Below are 13,498 nucleotides of genomic sequence, written 5' to 3'. Positions count from 1 at the left end.
GAGATCAACATTGATAAATAAGGTAATAAAATATAATTGGGTATTTATAATTTCACAATGAATAAATAATAGACCTTTCTGGTTCCATAGTTATTTGTATCTGTTTTATTTATGTTTTCAGCACATACCTAGTGAGATAATTTTTTTTTCCCTGGAGCTCTAATTTAATCAGTGATGCAGCTTAGCCTAGTCCAAATTAAATATTGGCAATAATGAAATAAAAAACTCTTTTATTAAGGATCATAATGTAAGAGACACATGTCATAGCAGTTTGTAGATTTCTTTTTGCTGAGGGTTTGTTGAAAACGAACTGTTTCTCTCGCTGTGCTGAATATCCATAGAGTGACACTGACCGGTTAACGTCTTCTGTTGGCTTCTAAGTTACAGTGTAACATGAACTCAACCAAAAGGTGTATTTAGATATTTCTGTCCCTAAAAGTTTGGAAATATCCATGGGTGTGGGCAGTTGTATATGAGCGCATGTGCAAGGGGGCAGCTATGAGTAGAAAACGACCACTGGTTTTGTCTGGATGTTTGTCTGTGTGCCTTCTCACTCAAATACCAATGCTTGTACCGTCCCTGGAACATTCTCAGTGTCCATGCATGTGGGTTCTGAAAAGACAGGAGATGCGTCCTTCTGGTGGCAAGGGGGCAGTCCCTGCTTTCAGACGCCTGCCTTCTCTTTTCCCCTGAGTTCGGTAGGCTGTCATTTCATACATTCTAGCCTCATAAACCATCTTTCTAGAAACTTCTCACACCCCACTCGTCTCCCTGAAGCTTCATTTCTGTTGTGCAAAAGCCCTGTCCAGAAGTTAGGTCTCTGCCTCTGGTGGCTGTGAGTTACACGTCCTGTTTCAACTTTTAGGAAGGATTGGGGTCCGTTTTGTAAGGGGTTAGGGCTGGATTCAGAAGGTCTCTTCACACCAAGTTCACCTCTGGACCAACTAAACAGGAGAGCAGAAGGTTTGTTGATGTATTGAACCCTACTGATAGACCAGATTTGGAGGAACACCCAGGGAGGACTTGGTGTTTAATGATCCGGCTGGGATGAATCATGCACACCATGCCTCTTTCTAGATCCATTTTGGTAAGTGGAATCTTATAAATGTCCTGTTGAATCATCTCACCCAGGGGGACCTGGGAAGGGTTGTTTCCTTTTTACTCTGTTGGGCTATTTAAGTAATAATGCAGGTATTCCTTGCTTTAAGAAAACTGGAAATACGGAAAACCTAGACTTCCAAGCAAGCATGTTAGAGAACGCTGGTTAACTTTCATTTATTTATTTATGTATTTATTTATTTGTCTTTTTAGCGCTGCACCCATGGCATATGGAGGTTCCCAGGCTAGGGGTCGAACCGGAGCTACAGCTGCCCGCCTATGCCACAGCCACAGCAATGCCAGATCTGAGCTGCACCTGCCACCTACACCACAGCTCACGACAATGCCAGATCCTTAACCCACTGAGTGAAGCCAGGGATCGAACCCAGGGCCTCATTGATACTAGTCGGGTTGGTTACCACTGAACCACAATGGGAACTCCAGCTTAACTTTACGAAAGGGATTAAGACAGGTATCTTTTTTATTTTTTATATAAGGAATCTTTTTAAAAAAAATAAATTTTATTAGACTACGTTGACTTAGAAAGTTGTGTTAGTTTCAGGTGTATGGCAAAGTTAATCAGTTATACATATACCTATATCCATTCTTTTTCAGATTCTTTTTCCCAATAGGTTATTACACAGTATTGAGTAGATTATCCTGTGCTGTACAGTAGGTCCTTGTTACCCATCTATTTTATATAGTAGTGCGTATATTAAAACAGGAATCTTTAAGCAGTGGGTGACCATTAATAAGTTGCTTTACTGCCAACGTGCCTCTTTATTTTGTACCACCCTTGAATTGTAAAGACTATTATCCACTTGCTTCAAAGGATTTTAGAAACTACTCTAGGGCAAAAATAAGGACTTCTAGCAGTAACACTTAGAAATAGGCTTCTCACACTTTCCTGAGAAATTTTCCCTTTTGTCCAACAGGCATCATTTCAGTCGTTTCCGTGGTAGGTAAGAAGCTTTATCCTTATGGTGTGATCTGGGAAATGACTTTGTCCGTTTATGGAGACAGGCAGCAGACAGGCAAACGGTTCTGGTGGCATGGAAAGGAGGACTTTGTGCTGAGCACAGTTTTTGCACCTGCTACTGCAGCTTGGGTGACTTAACTCTTCATGTCTCACCCTCCCTGGTGGAGAAGTTGCATCCCCTCCTTTCCTCTTGCACCCAAGTGATGTCTGAGCTCTGCAGCCAGAGCTGAGGCTAATTCTGCATTTTTAACCCGGGGTGGAGGCTGAGGGAACTTCGATCCCTTCCTTTGGCTTTGAAGTCTTTGGGGGAGGCTGGTAACTTTCTCAGGACAGGAATGCAGAGGAAGCCCATGGGATTTTTGGAGAGCTTCCAACAGGAGTTTCTCAAGCCCACTTGCTACTGTTCCAAAGCTAGCCCAGAAAATGTCTTCAGAGCTCAGCTCAGGGGTTGGCGAGGTCTTAAGCAGAGTTGGCTCTCAGCAAATATTTATGGAGTGTTGTCTGCTGCACGAAACATGCACCCCCCCCACCACCCCGAGGCATCCAGATGCACAGTTGGCTGTGGAGCTCCATGGCATGCTCTGGAATGTGCTGACCTTCCTTCCCAGGGAAGGCAACACTGCTGAAGGCTGTTACTATTAGTAGGGTAACTTCTGCTCTGCTCTGTCAACACGCTCTCACCCAGGGGCCTTCTTGAGCCGTGACAAACTCAAGGACCTGTAGGGGGCAATGCAGCTGACCACCCTCTGCTTCATGGAAGCTCTTCTTTTGGCCACTGTGACCCATACTTGCCCAGTGTGCCTCTCTCTGGCATTCTTCCCCCCCTTCCTCTGTTGGTTCTTTCTTTTGATCTTCAAATAGCTGAATTTCTCAAAGTTCAGTTCTAAATGCTTTTTCCTTTTTCCCTTTTCCGAAACGATTTCATTAATTCTCATAGTTTTTATGACCATCGATTTAGCAAAAACTCCTAAATTTGTACGTCTGGTCCGTACTTCTCTTTTGAGATCTATGCCCATGTATTCAACTATCCGCTTGATATTTCCATCCAAAGTCTCAGAGACTTCCCAAATTCAACAAGCTCAAAACAGAGTGAATCCTCCCCCTCCTCCGTTTGATCCCTTTATGTTTTCCATAGTCTTTCTCATCTGAGTAAATTTCACTGCAACCCACATTGTTTCTTAGGTTGGAATCTTAAGGATATTTCTCATCATCTCTCTTTCCCACACTCCCAACATCCAAAAAGCAGTTAAGTCCCATCAATGATTTCTTTAATAGTTCTCAAATCTCCACCTCAGTCTCATCATCCTTGTCTCTGTCCTGGCAGCAGCATCCACCTCCAAACTAGCTTCTTGGCAACAATTCTTACATCTGGACATTCCCCTTGCTCCTCCCCCAGTTCCCCTGCACCCCTCCCCCACTTCTTCCCTTCTCTTTCCTTCCCTTCCCTTTCTTCCTTTTCTTTCCCTTCCCTCCTCTTGAGGATTTAGATTTTTACTTTCCCTATTTAAAAAGATCTTTTCAATTTTTTATTTTGAAACAATTATAGCTTCATAGCAAGTTACAGAAAGGTCCTATACACCCTTGACCCACTTCCCCACAATGGTAACATCTGATGTGACCAGAGTACGCGCTCAGAACCAGGCAATTGACATCCAGGCCATCACAGACCTTACTCACATGTTATTGGTGTTACATTCACACACGTGTGTTCATACACGTGTACAGTGTATAGTTCTATGCACACTTATCATGTATGTCACCACCACTGCAATCAAGTTTCAGAACTGCTGCATCACTCAAAAGATCCCTCAAGCTGAAGGAATGCTCCTTCAAAAACACAAGGTAATCCAGTCACTGCCCTGCTTAAAAAGCTTTGATGATTTTAAAGCCCCGAATCCTTAGATAAGTGCCCGTATGATCTGACTCCAGCTACCTCTCCGGGCACTTCTTGCCCTCTTCCTTTTGCTCGCTAAGCCCCTGCCTCCTGGCCTTTCCCTTCCCTTGAATTTACCAAGCTTCTCCACTGCTCAGAGCCCCTCTCTCATTGCCTTTCTCCTCCGTTGGCATCCTCCCCCCACCCAGCTATCACTCCTCCTCATCTGCCAGGTGTCGGCTTAAAGCTCTTTCTCAGAGAAGGTTTCCCTTGACATCTCAGACTAGATTTCATTCTCCTATGAGTTTTCATTGCCAATTAGGATTTTCCTTCGTGGCACTTATCCGACAATTCTAAGTAAATGGGTATGCGTGTAGTTTATTAATTTGAGTTCTCTCTGACCAGACTAGAGGGATTTGGGGAGGGAGTGTCTTGCTCACCACTGTATCTTTTCTGCCTAGTGCAATGGCTGGCCCAGCAGGTGCTTTAAAACCCTTGTTCATGAACAATTACTGTAAGCTGGCTGGGTGTGGCTGGGTGTTCCCTGAGCCCATGGAACTAGGCAGTGTCAGCCTGCCGACCTAGGTGTCTATGAATTCATGTTCAGCCTTCGTAGGTATCCTATCTGAGAACTGGGGCATCTGTAGCCCAAACCACTCAGAATCTCAGACTGGTACTTCTTCTTCCCATCCCAGGACTCTCTGAGAGAGGTTGGAATGGGGAGCAACCCTGGCCAGTGTTCTTCTTAGGCAGTTCTTGGAGTTGCTTTCAAGAGCATTAGCTGGATGTTTATCCAGGCTTTTAATGTAAGGCTTCTCTCTCCCCAGGGTCACTGGCATGGTGTCACTTTGAGAGGGTCATCAGTTCAGAGCCATGGCGATTTCTAAGTTGCATGGGCCCTGAGAAGTCCTGGAAAAACTTTTAGATCAGTCCTCTTCTCAGTGCTCCCACCTGCTATTTGCTAAGTGTCCCCAACTTCCCTCACCGTGAGTCATTTCCGTCCCCACTCTCACGCTCAGAACTAATTCAGTGCGCTTTGCCTTGGTGGAGCCCCAAGGGTTCTTATGGGTTCTGAAGGGTTCTTATGTTGACTGAAAAGTTGGTATTTCCCCCCAAAGACCATGATGGAACCAGCTCTGTGAGGATTTGGAAGAGAGGAAATGGGGCCTCCTGCTGGGATGTGGCTTTGCCAAAGAGCGGTTGTGCCATGGGGGATCTTGACTCTCTGTGGGGGACACTAGGTTGGCAGAGCTGCCCCTCACTGGCGCCCCCTGGCTATACTTCTTGAGAAGCACACAGTCCCTCACGTGAAAGAGGCAACACGATGCACTATGTGGTGGATTTGGCAGTTGGGCGCTCTGGAGAAGGGTGAACCAAACCCCAGCTATAGGCAAGACTATCAAATCTTTTTTGACAGAGTCAGTAATGGCCTTTGCCCTGTGCACTCTGGGCTGATTCCCATCTGACTCACAACCCTGGGAAACCTGGAGATGTCATCCAAATTTCTCTTCCCTGCCAAATAGAAGGTCAAAGTCTTCACATCCTGTGGCTCACAGTTGTCCTCTTGCTGCTGGCATCTCTCTTTGGGGGGTGGGGGAGCGCTATGGCTGAGAGCAGAGCCCAGCTCTGCAGTCCAAGTCTCGGGTGTTGGTCTGCTGGGGCCCGGTGCTCTAAGGCCGAGTTAAGTCAAAGGCCGTGCTTTTGCTACTGACTTGGCTAACATGATACTTGGAATGGCGAGAAGAGTTCCAGCCAGTGACGGGTCCTTTCAGGAATGACCTGGCCGTCATGTGCCCTTTGTAGTGATGTGCTGCTCCTTCACCCGCACTGCCAGGCCACTTCCCTGCACAGCTCCCATTGCTGTGCAGAGTGTGGACTCCCGCTAGGCTTCCACGCGTGGGCACAGACACTTCAGATGGCAGTGCAGTGCCCCTGAGCTCTGTCCCTGGGAACCTCACCTGCCCCCTCTGACCTCCCCTGTGTCCTGAGGCAGCATGACCAGCTCTTGCAGGTCAGAAGGGACAGCTCCAAAGAGCTGTTATGTGTTGCTCCCCTGCTATCGATGCTGGGGCTGGGGCCATAATGCTGGTGACTCACCTTGTGCTGTGCGATTTCCTTTCTCTTTCCCTCTGATCACCACTTTCCGTCCTCATCAACGGGTTATACCCCTGGGGAACATGGCTCTTAGGGCAAGAGGACTTGGATGACATCGCTCCCCAGCAAAAGGGGCAATGCCCGCCCCTCTCTTTGGGTGTTGATTGATGAAACTGTGGGTGGTGGTAAGGAGGTGTGTACAACTCCATCCAGGTCCTGAGTTTGCTTCCCAACCGGTGCTATCCCGCCCTCCCTCCAAGTTGGGCTTAATACTGTGGCTCTAATGCTGCCGTTTCTGCTTCCTCCAGGTCACCCCACCTGCCTGCAATTCACCCTCAACATGACCGAGGCCGTCAAGACCTACAAGTGGCAGTGCATCGAGTGCAAATCCTGCATCCTCTGTGGGACCTCGGAGAATGATGTGAGTGTGTGGCTTCCTGCACGGGAGGGGGAGATCCTAGGAGCTAGGAGTCTTTTGAGGATTGGAGAGGAAGGCAAAACTCATCACTGGGCTTATCTAGGGGCCTCCGCCTTGACCTGTGCCCTGGGACCCTTGGGACCCTCGCACTACAGGGACCTTGGGAACTCTTTGTGCCTGTGGAGAGAGGTACAGGAGGTGATGGCCAGAGACTGCCTTGCTGGCTATTAGCACTCAAGGATTCAGTGATTGACAGTGGTACCCACTGCTTATAGTAGGGATGTGCTTGGCTCTTTATGCCACATTCTGGAGTGTGTCATCTCATTTGGTCTAAATGTTAAGTATAATAGATGCAGAATTTAAAAAATAACCACTCTTTGTTGTGGACAATTGCGAACATATACAGAGATAGAGAAAATAATGAAACTGATGTACCCCATCATTGGTTTCAACAATGATCAATACATGTCAAATCTTGTTTCATAAATATAGCCATCTCTTTCTCCACAATATTGTAATCCTGGTCATAATATCATTTCACCTGTAAATATTTCATATGTATCTCAAAAAGACAAAGACTTACTTTTAATAAAAATAACAAAAATATTAACATAGACTAAAAAAAAATAATTCTTTAATTAATCAAATACCCAGTCAACATTCCTATTGCTTCCATTGTCTTAAACACTGTCTTAATTATCTTCAGTTGTTTTAAATGTTTTTGTTATAGCCTGCTTATTTGAACTGGGATTCAAATAAGGCCCATAGACTGCAATTACTTGATTATATCTTTAAAGTTTCTTATAATATATAGGATTTCCCTCCATTTCTCTCTTTTTTTCCTCTTCAATTTTTGAAGAAATCGATTTACTTGTTCAGTAGTTTTCCATGACTGTATTTTCCTGACTGCATCCTTACGGTGGTGTTTGACATTTTCCTGTTTCTTGTATCTTGTACGCTGGTTCTTGGAGCTAGAGGTTTGACCAGATCCAGATTTCTTCTTTTTTCTCTGTCTCTCTTGTCTCTGTCTCTAATCTATGTACAGAGCCAGACTACTTCATAATAGTGGTGTATACTTTCTTCAGGACATACGTAATACCCGGTATCTCTCTTTTTGCAAAGGTAGCTATTGATGATCTTTGCCTACATTAACTATTTAATTAGGGGTTGCAAAGGGTGATATTCTCACTCGTAAAGTCTTCTTTGTTTCCTAACTGGAGTGATTCTATAGTGAGAAACTTTTCTGGTTTGTGTTGGGTGATCCTCAGGTCTAGATCATATAGAAAAGGAAGAATAAAAACTTCATTCTTAACCTTTATCGATTTTCAAAATCAGGTGATAGTTTCAATAGTTATTCATGACAAAAAAACTCAAGAAAATCGAAACTGTGGGATGCTTTCTTAGCATGATAAACTTTTTATACCTTAGAACTAAAGCCATTATCTTATTTAATGGGGAAATACTAGAGGCATTTCTCCGAAGGTCAGGAACCAGGTAAGGTTGCCCAGTATCTCTACTACTATCCATCATTATTCTAGAGATATCAGCTATGCAAGTAGACAAGAGAAGGTAATGAGAAGTATAAGGATAGTAGAAAATTTTTCTCTTTCATAAACATAGCTTATCTGGAAAACTCTAGAGCATCAGTAATAAAGCTAACTCAAACATCAAAGATCATAGGATATAAATTAGCAGACGAAAATTAATAGCTTTATGGAGTTCCCGTCATGGCGTAGCAGGAAACGAATCCAACTAGGAACCATGAGGTTGTGGGTTCAATCCCTGGCCTTGCTCAGTGGGTTAAGGATCCGGCATTGCCGTGAGCTGTGGTATAGGTTGCAGATGCGGCTTGGGTCTGATGTTGCTGTGGCTGTGGTGTAGGCTGGCAGCTGTAGCTCCAATTGGACCCCTAGCCTGGTAAACTCCATATGCTGCAGGTGTGGGCCTAAAAAGCAAAAAAAAAAAAAAAAAAAAAAAAAAAAAAAGCTTTCATATGCACAAATAATAACCAGTTAGAGGACATTATGGTAGAGACACTCCACTTACAATATCTACAAATAAAAAATACTTAGAAATAAACTTAACAATAAATATTTAAAACCTATATGAAGAAAATTATAAAATCCTTCTAAGAAGACTTAGAAATAGGCTTGAACAAATGGAAAGACATTGTGTGTGTGTTTTTGGATAGAATGGCTCAGTATTGTAAAGATGTCAGTCCTTTCTAAGTTAATTTACAAATTTAATTCAAACCCAATAAAAACACCAACACGCTTTTTAATGGAACTAGACAAACATGCAAGAATAGCCAAGAAAACACTGAAAAACAACAAGTTGTGAAGGGAGACTAGCCCTACCAGAAGTTAAAACATACCAAAGAACCTGTGTAATTAAAATAGTCTAGACAAATAGACCAATGTAATGGAAGAGAAAACCTTTAAGTCAATCCAAATATTTAGTGCAGGATAAAGGTTGCATCTAAAATTATTGGATGAAAAATGGACATTTTCATGAATAATGCTGGGACAATGGGATGACCACTTGGGGGAAAGAGAAAATTGGTCCATGCCTCATGTAATACATAGGAACAGACTTTGCATGGACTGGGGATATAAATATAAAATATAATACCATTTTAGTATTAGAAGAAGATATGGGTGAATTCTTCTTTAATCCAAATGTAAGGAAAATTTTTCTGTGACTCAAAATTCAGAAGCAATACAAGAAAATATAGACAAATATGACCACGTAAATATTTGCATAGTAAAAACCACAATAAAGTAAAAAGATAACTGACAAAATGGGAGAAAATATTTTCAGCATATACCACAGATAAAGGTGGTGATTTTTTTTTTTTTTTTTTTTTTGTCTTTTGTCTTTGTTGTTGCTATTTCTTGGGCCGCTCCCGCGGCATGTGGAGGTTCCCAGGCTAGGGGTTGAATCGGAGCTGTAGCCACCGGCCTACGCCAGAGCCACAGCAACGCGGGATCCGAGCCGCGTCTGCAACCTACACCACAGATCACGGCAACGCCGGATCGTTAACCCACTGAGCAAGGGCAGGGACTGAACCCGCAACCTCATGGTTCCTAGTCGGATTCGTTAACCACTGCGCCACGACGGGAACTCCCAGGTGGTGATTTTAATATATGAAGAGCTCTTAAAATTTGAGGGACAATGGGAGTTCCTGTTGTGGTGCAGCGGAAACAATCTGACTAGTAACCATGAGGTTGCAGGTTTGATCCCTTGCCTCGCTCAGTGGGTTAAGGATCCAGCATTACTGTGAGCTGTAGTGTAGGTTGCAGACATGGCTCAGATCCCACATTGCTGTGGCTATGGTGTAGGCTGGCAGCTACAGCTCCGATTCGACTCCTGGTGTAGGAACCTCCATACACCGTGGGTGCAGCCCTAAAAAAAAAAAAATTTTGAGGGACAACGGACCATAAATCTGATAGAAAATGGGAGGAAGACATGAGAGATAGTTCACAAAAGAGATAAAAATGACCCTCAAATATCTGGGGGAAAATGCTGGAACACACTCAAAATGAAAGAAGTTCAAATTTAAACAAAATGGAGATATCACTTCTTACTTACAGAATGGGAAAAAGAAAAAAGTATTTTGTTGATGAAATTGTCGGACACTGACACGCTTATACATTGTCTAGAGGGAAATTTAGCCATACCTAACACAACTTACCTTTTGACTTATCTTTTGACTCAGTTATCTTACCTATAGGAATCTACCCTAGAGATACACCCACAACTCTATGAAAATACATATGCATAATGTTCTTATGACATTGCTTATAATTGCAAAACATTGGATGTGACCTAAATGCTGATGCCCAGAATGGTTGAATAAATGATGTCATAGCCACTCAGTGAAGTGCTGTGCAGCTGTGAAAAAAAATGAGGCAGATCTTTATGAATTGATAGGGAGTGATTTCCAGGATATACTGTTAACTGAAAAAAGCAAAGTGAAAACAATATCTAAATTATGCTGCCATTCTTATAGGAAAGGCATAAGAAAATATGCACATCTTTGTTTACTTGTGTAAAAGAAACACAGGAAGGATAACAAAAAACTAAGGGGATTGGTTATCTACAGGGGTGGGTGGGAATGGGAGTAAAAAGAGCTAGGCAAATGGAGCTAGGAAAATATAGCTAGTTGGAGCATCCTGTGGTTCTAGAAAGTAAGGAAAAGCTAAAAAAATTTGATGTAGCATGTCTAAAAGACCAACTTGAAGGAACTCCAAATGGCCAAATGGGACAATTTGAGCAACAAAGTAAATAATATAGTATTTGATTATAACCCAGAGAACAAAACACATATTCATATTTAAAAAATTGAATAAGTGAATGAAGGAATGAATGAGGAAGAGGGAAACTCTTCCTTAAAGCAGAATTCCAACTGACAAATGTAGAAGGAAGACAATAATCACCAACAGGCGAACATCGTGGTTATGGTTGTTGTAAGCAAGAATCATCAATGGAAAAAATAAAATAAAATAAAAATAAATTAAAAAAAAAGAATCATCAATGGATGCTAAAATCACTGGGCAAAAGTATAGTGAGAAACAGAATATTTGCTGGATCTCAAAGTGTCTCCCCCACCAGATTACTTATTAATATATTACAAAGGAAAACTCATAATTTTATGCTGGAGAAACTGGCTGGCATTACACTGCCTTAACAGTATGATCAGGGTAACATCACTAGTAATGAGACACACTGGTATCCATGTCCCCCGATATGATGCACTGAGAAGGGCTCAGCATCTCTCTCTCTCTTTTTTTTTTTTTTCCTTTTTGGGACTGCACCTGCGGCAAATGAAAGTCCCAGGCTACCAGTTGATTCAGAGCTGCCGCTGCTGGCCTACGCCGCAGCTCGTGGCAATGCCGGATCCTTAACCCACCGAGCAAGGCCAGGGATGGAACCCACATCCTCATGGATACTAGTGGGGTTTTTAACTTGCTGAGCCACAATGGGAACTCCCTGTTATGTAGTATTTTTACCAAAAATGCATAGCCTCAATCTTCTTATGGAGAGAAGATTAGACAAATTTGAGCTGAGTGACATTCTACTAAACCACTGGCCTAGACTCTTGAAAAGTGTCACAGTCATGAAAGACAAAGAAACCGAGGAATTGTCACAGGTCCAAGGACACTAAGAAAACCTAACAACTAAATGCAGTGTAGGACCCTGGATTGAATCCTGAGGAAAAGGATATACGGGAGAAAACTGGTTAAATTCAAATGAGATGAGGTTTGCAGATTTATCAAGAGTATCACACTGATGGTAATGTAAATTCCTGCTTTCCAGGACTGTGCTGTGGTGCTGGTAAGATGCTGGCATTAGGGGAAGCTCAGTAAAATGTGTGCACAATTTTTGCAACTTTTCTCTAAGACTGAAGTTATTTCAATATAATAAATTAAATAATAATGAGGTGTTTCCTTAGCCTCTTACCAAAGTGACAAAGTGGGTTTTTTTGTTCTTTTTTGTCTTTTTAGGCCCACACCCGTGGCATATGGAGGTTCCAGGCTAAGGGTTGAATCAGAGCTGCAGCCGTCGGCCTATGCCACAGCCACAGAAATGTGGGATCCGAGCCGTGTATGCAACCTATACCACAGTCCACGGCAATGTCAGATCCCCGACCCCCTGAGCAAGGCCAGGGATCAAACCCACGTCCTCATAGATACTAGTTGGATTCATTAACCGCTGCGCCATGAAGGGAACTCCACAAAGTATTGGTTTTTTTTTTTTTTTTAATAGTAGCTGTATGAACTCAAGGATTTAAACATACTGATTTGTTTCAATCCATTCCAGTTAAAATTGTCCCATTTGGTCAGCGGGAACATAATCAGGCTGGACTGAGTCCTTTTGACATGACCTCAATAGTATTTATTAGTTTCCTTGCTTTCCAATATGTAAAGATACACATTTCATGCTCCAGAAATGTGTATCAGCCATTTCTCCAAGGACTCCTAGATCCATTTAGTGGGCAATGTCTTTAGAAGACATAATATGGGTAATGGGGGGGGGTAGCTTTTACTGCATTAGTCATTATTTGGGGACATTTTCAATGGACAAAGCTAGAATATATGTGTTGCTTATTTTAAAGATAAAATACACTGTGAATTTATACAGATACTTTCAATTCAGACCCAGAACTAACTATAGGGCTTTTAGTTAACCTCATCAATCTTACATCTGTATTTCCTTTTAACCATGTCAAAATTTTTGCTTCTCAGTACCATCATAATCACTCACTTGATATACACATAAAAAGATATCAATTCTTGCTATTAACAGCAACAATATGATTGCTGAAAATACTTATGTATGCGTATTTGCAGTTATTTTTGTCCCTAAGGTATATTTGATTAAGGATGTACAGTTAACCTACTTGTTTTAAAGTCACTTGGAATAGTTTCTTTCTGTGTGGTTATGCCACCAACTAATGCATGTTTCATTTTTCTTTTGTTTCTAAATGACAATTCTTATGTGAATTTTGTTTTATGACCATGTGAAATATTTCCTGGTTCCAGAATCAAGTATGTAAAATAAACAGTATATTCAAAGAAGTCTAGCTTTTATCACTATTTCTTTCATGCTCTGCTTATAGGACCATCTTTAAAAAACTGTGATTTTCTTTCCATTTTGTTCAAACAGAATTGTATGTATGTGCATATGACTCCACAGGAAAATAAATGCATTTTCTTAGGAAATGGTAAAAAGCTATACATGTTTTCTTTGCCTTGCCTTTTCACTGAATATTCTGGAATTACTCCACAGCAATATATAGACATAATCTTCATTCCTTCCTACTGCTGTATAGTTCTTCATTAATTTATTCAACCAGTCCTTTATTGATGTACATTTGGGTTGATTCTGGTCTTTGGCTTTATGAATAGCGTTAATGCAGAAGTTTCTTGTTGACTTGGCAGAGCCCTAGGGGAGGAATCAAGGAGTGAGGCTGCTTGAGCAATAGGGTTTCTCTCACTCAGCCAGGGATTTACCCCGCGTAAGCTAGAAAGGG

General features: G+C 42.2%; 1 protein-coding gene across 9 annotated transcripts in view; it reads left to right on the top strand.

Moving 5' to 3' along the window:
• The window catches only part of DPF3 (double PHD fingers 3), a 314,102-nt gene that overhangs the window by 286,695 nt on the left and 13,909 nt on the right, over positions 1–13,498 (top strand). For all 9 annotated transcript variants that reach the window (XM_021099467.2, XM_084969793.1, XM_084969787.1 and 6 more), the window contains one exon: positions 6,353–6,465. In XM_021099467.2, coding sequence (XP_020955126.1) covers positions 6,353–6,465 — 113 coding nt within the window. The remainder of the gene's footprint in view (positions 1–6,352; positions 6,466–13,498) is intronic.

This window comes from Sus scrofa, chromosome 7 (assembly GCF_054392235.1).
Source record: "Sus scrofa isolate SSC_HxYL_T2T_F1_AM1 chromosome 7, Sscrofa_HxYL_maternal_Yorkshire_Landrace_v2.0, whole genome shotgun sequence".
Taxonomy (NCBI): Eukaryota; Metazoa; Chordata; class Mammalia; order Artiodactyla; family Suidae; genus Sus; species Sus scrofa.
This window is presented reverse-complemented; position numbering and strand designations above follow the sequence as displayed.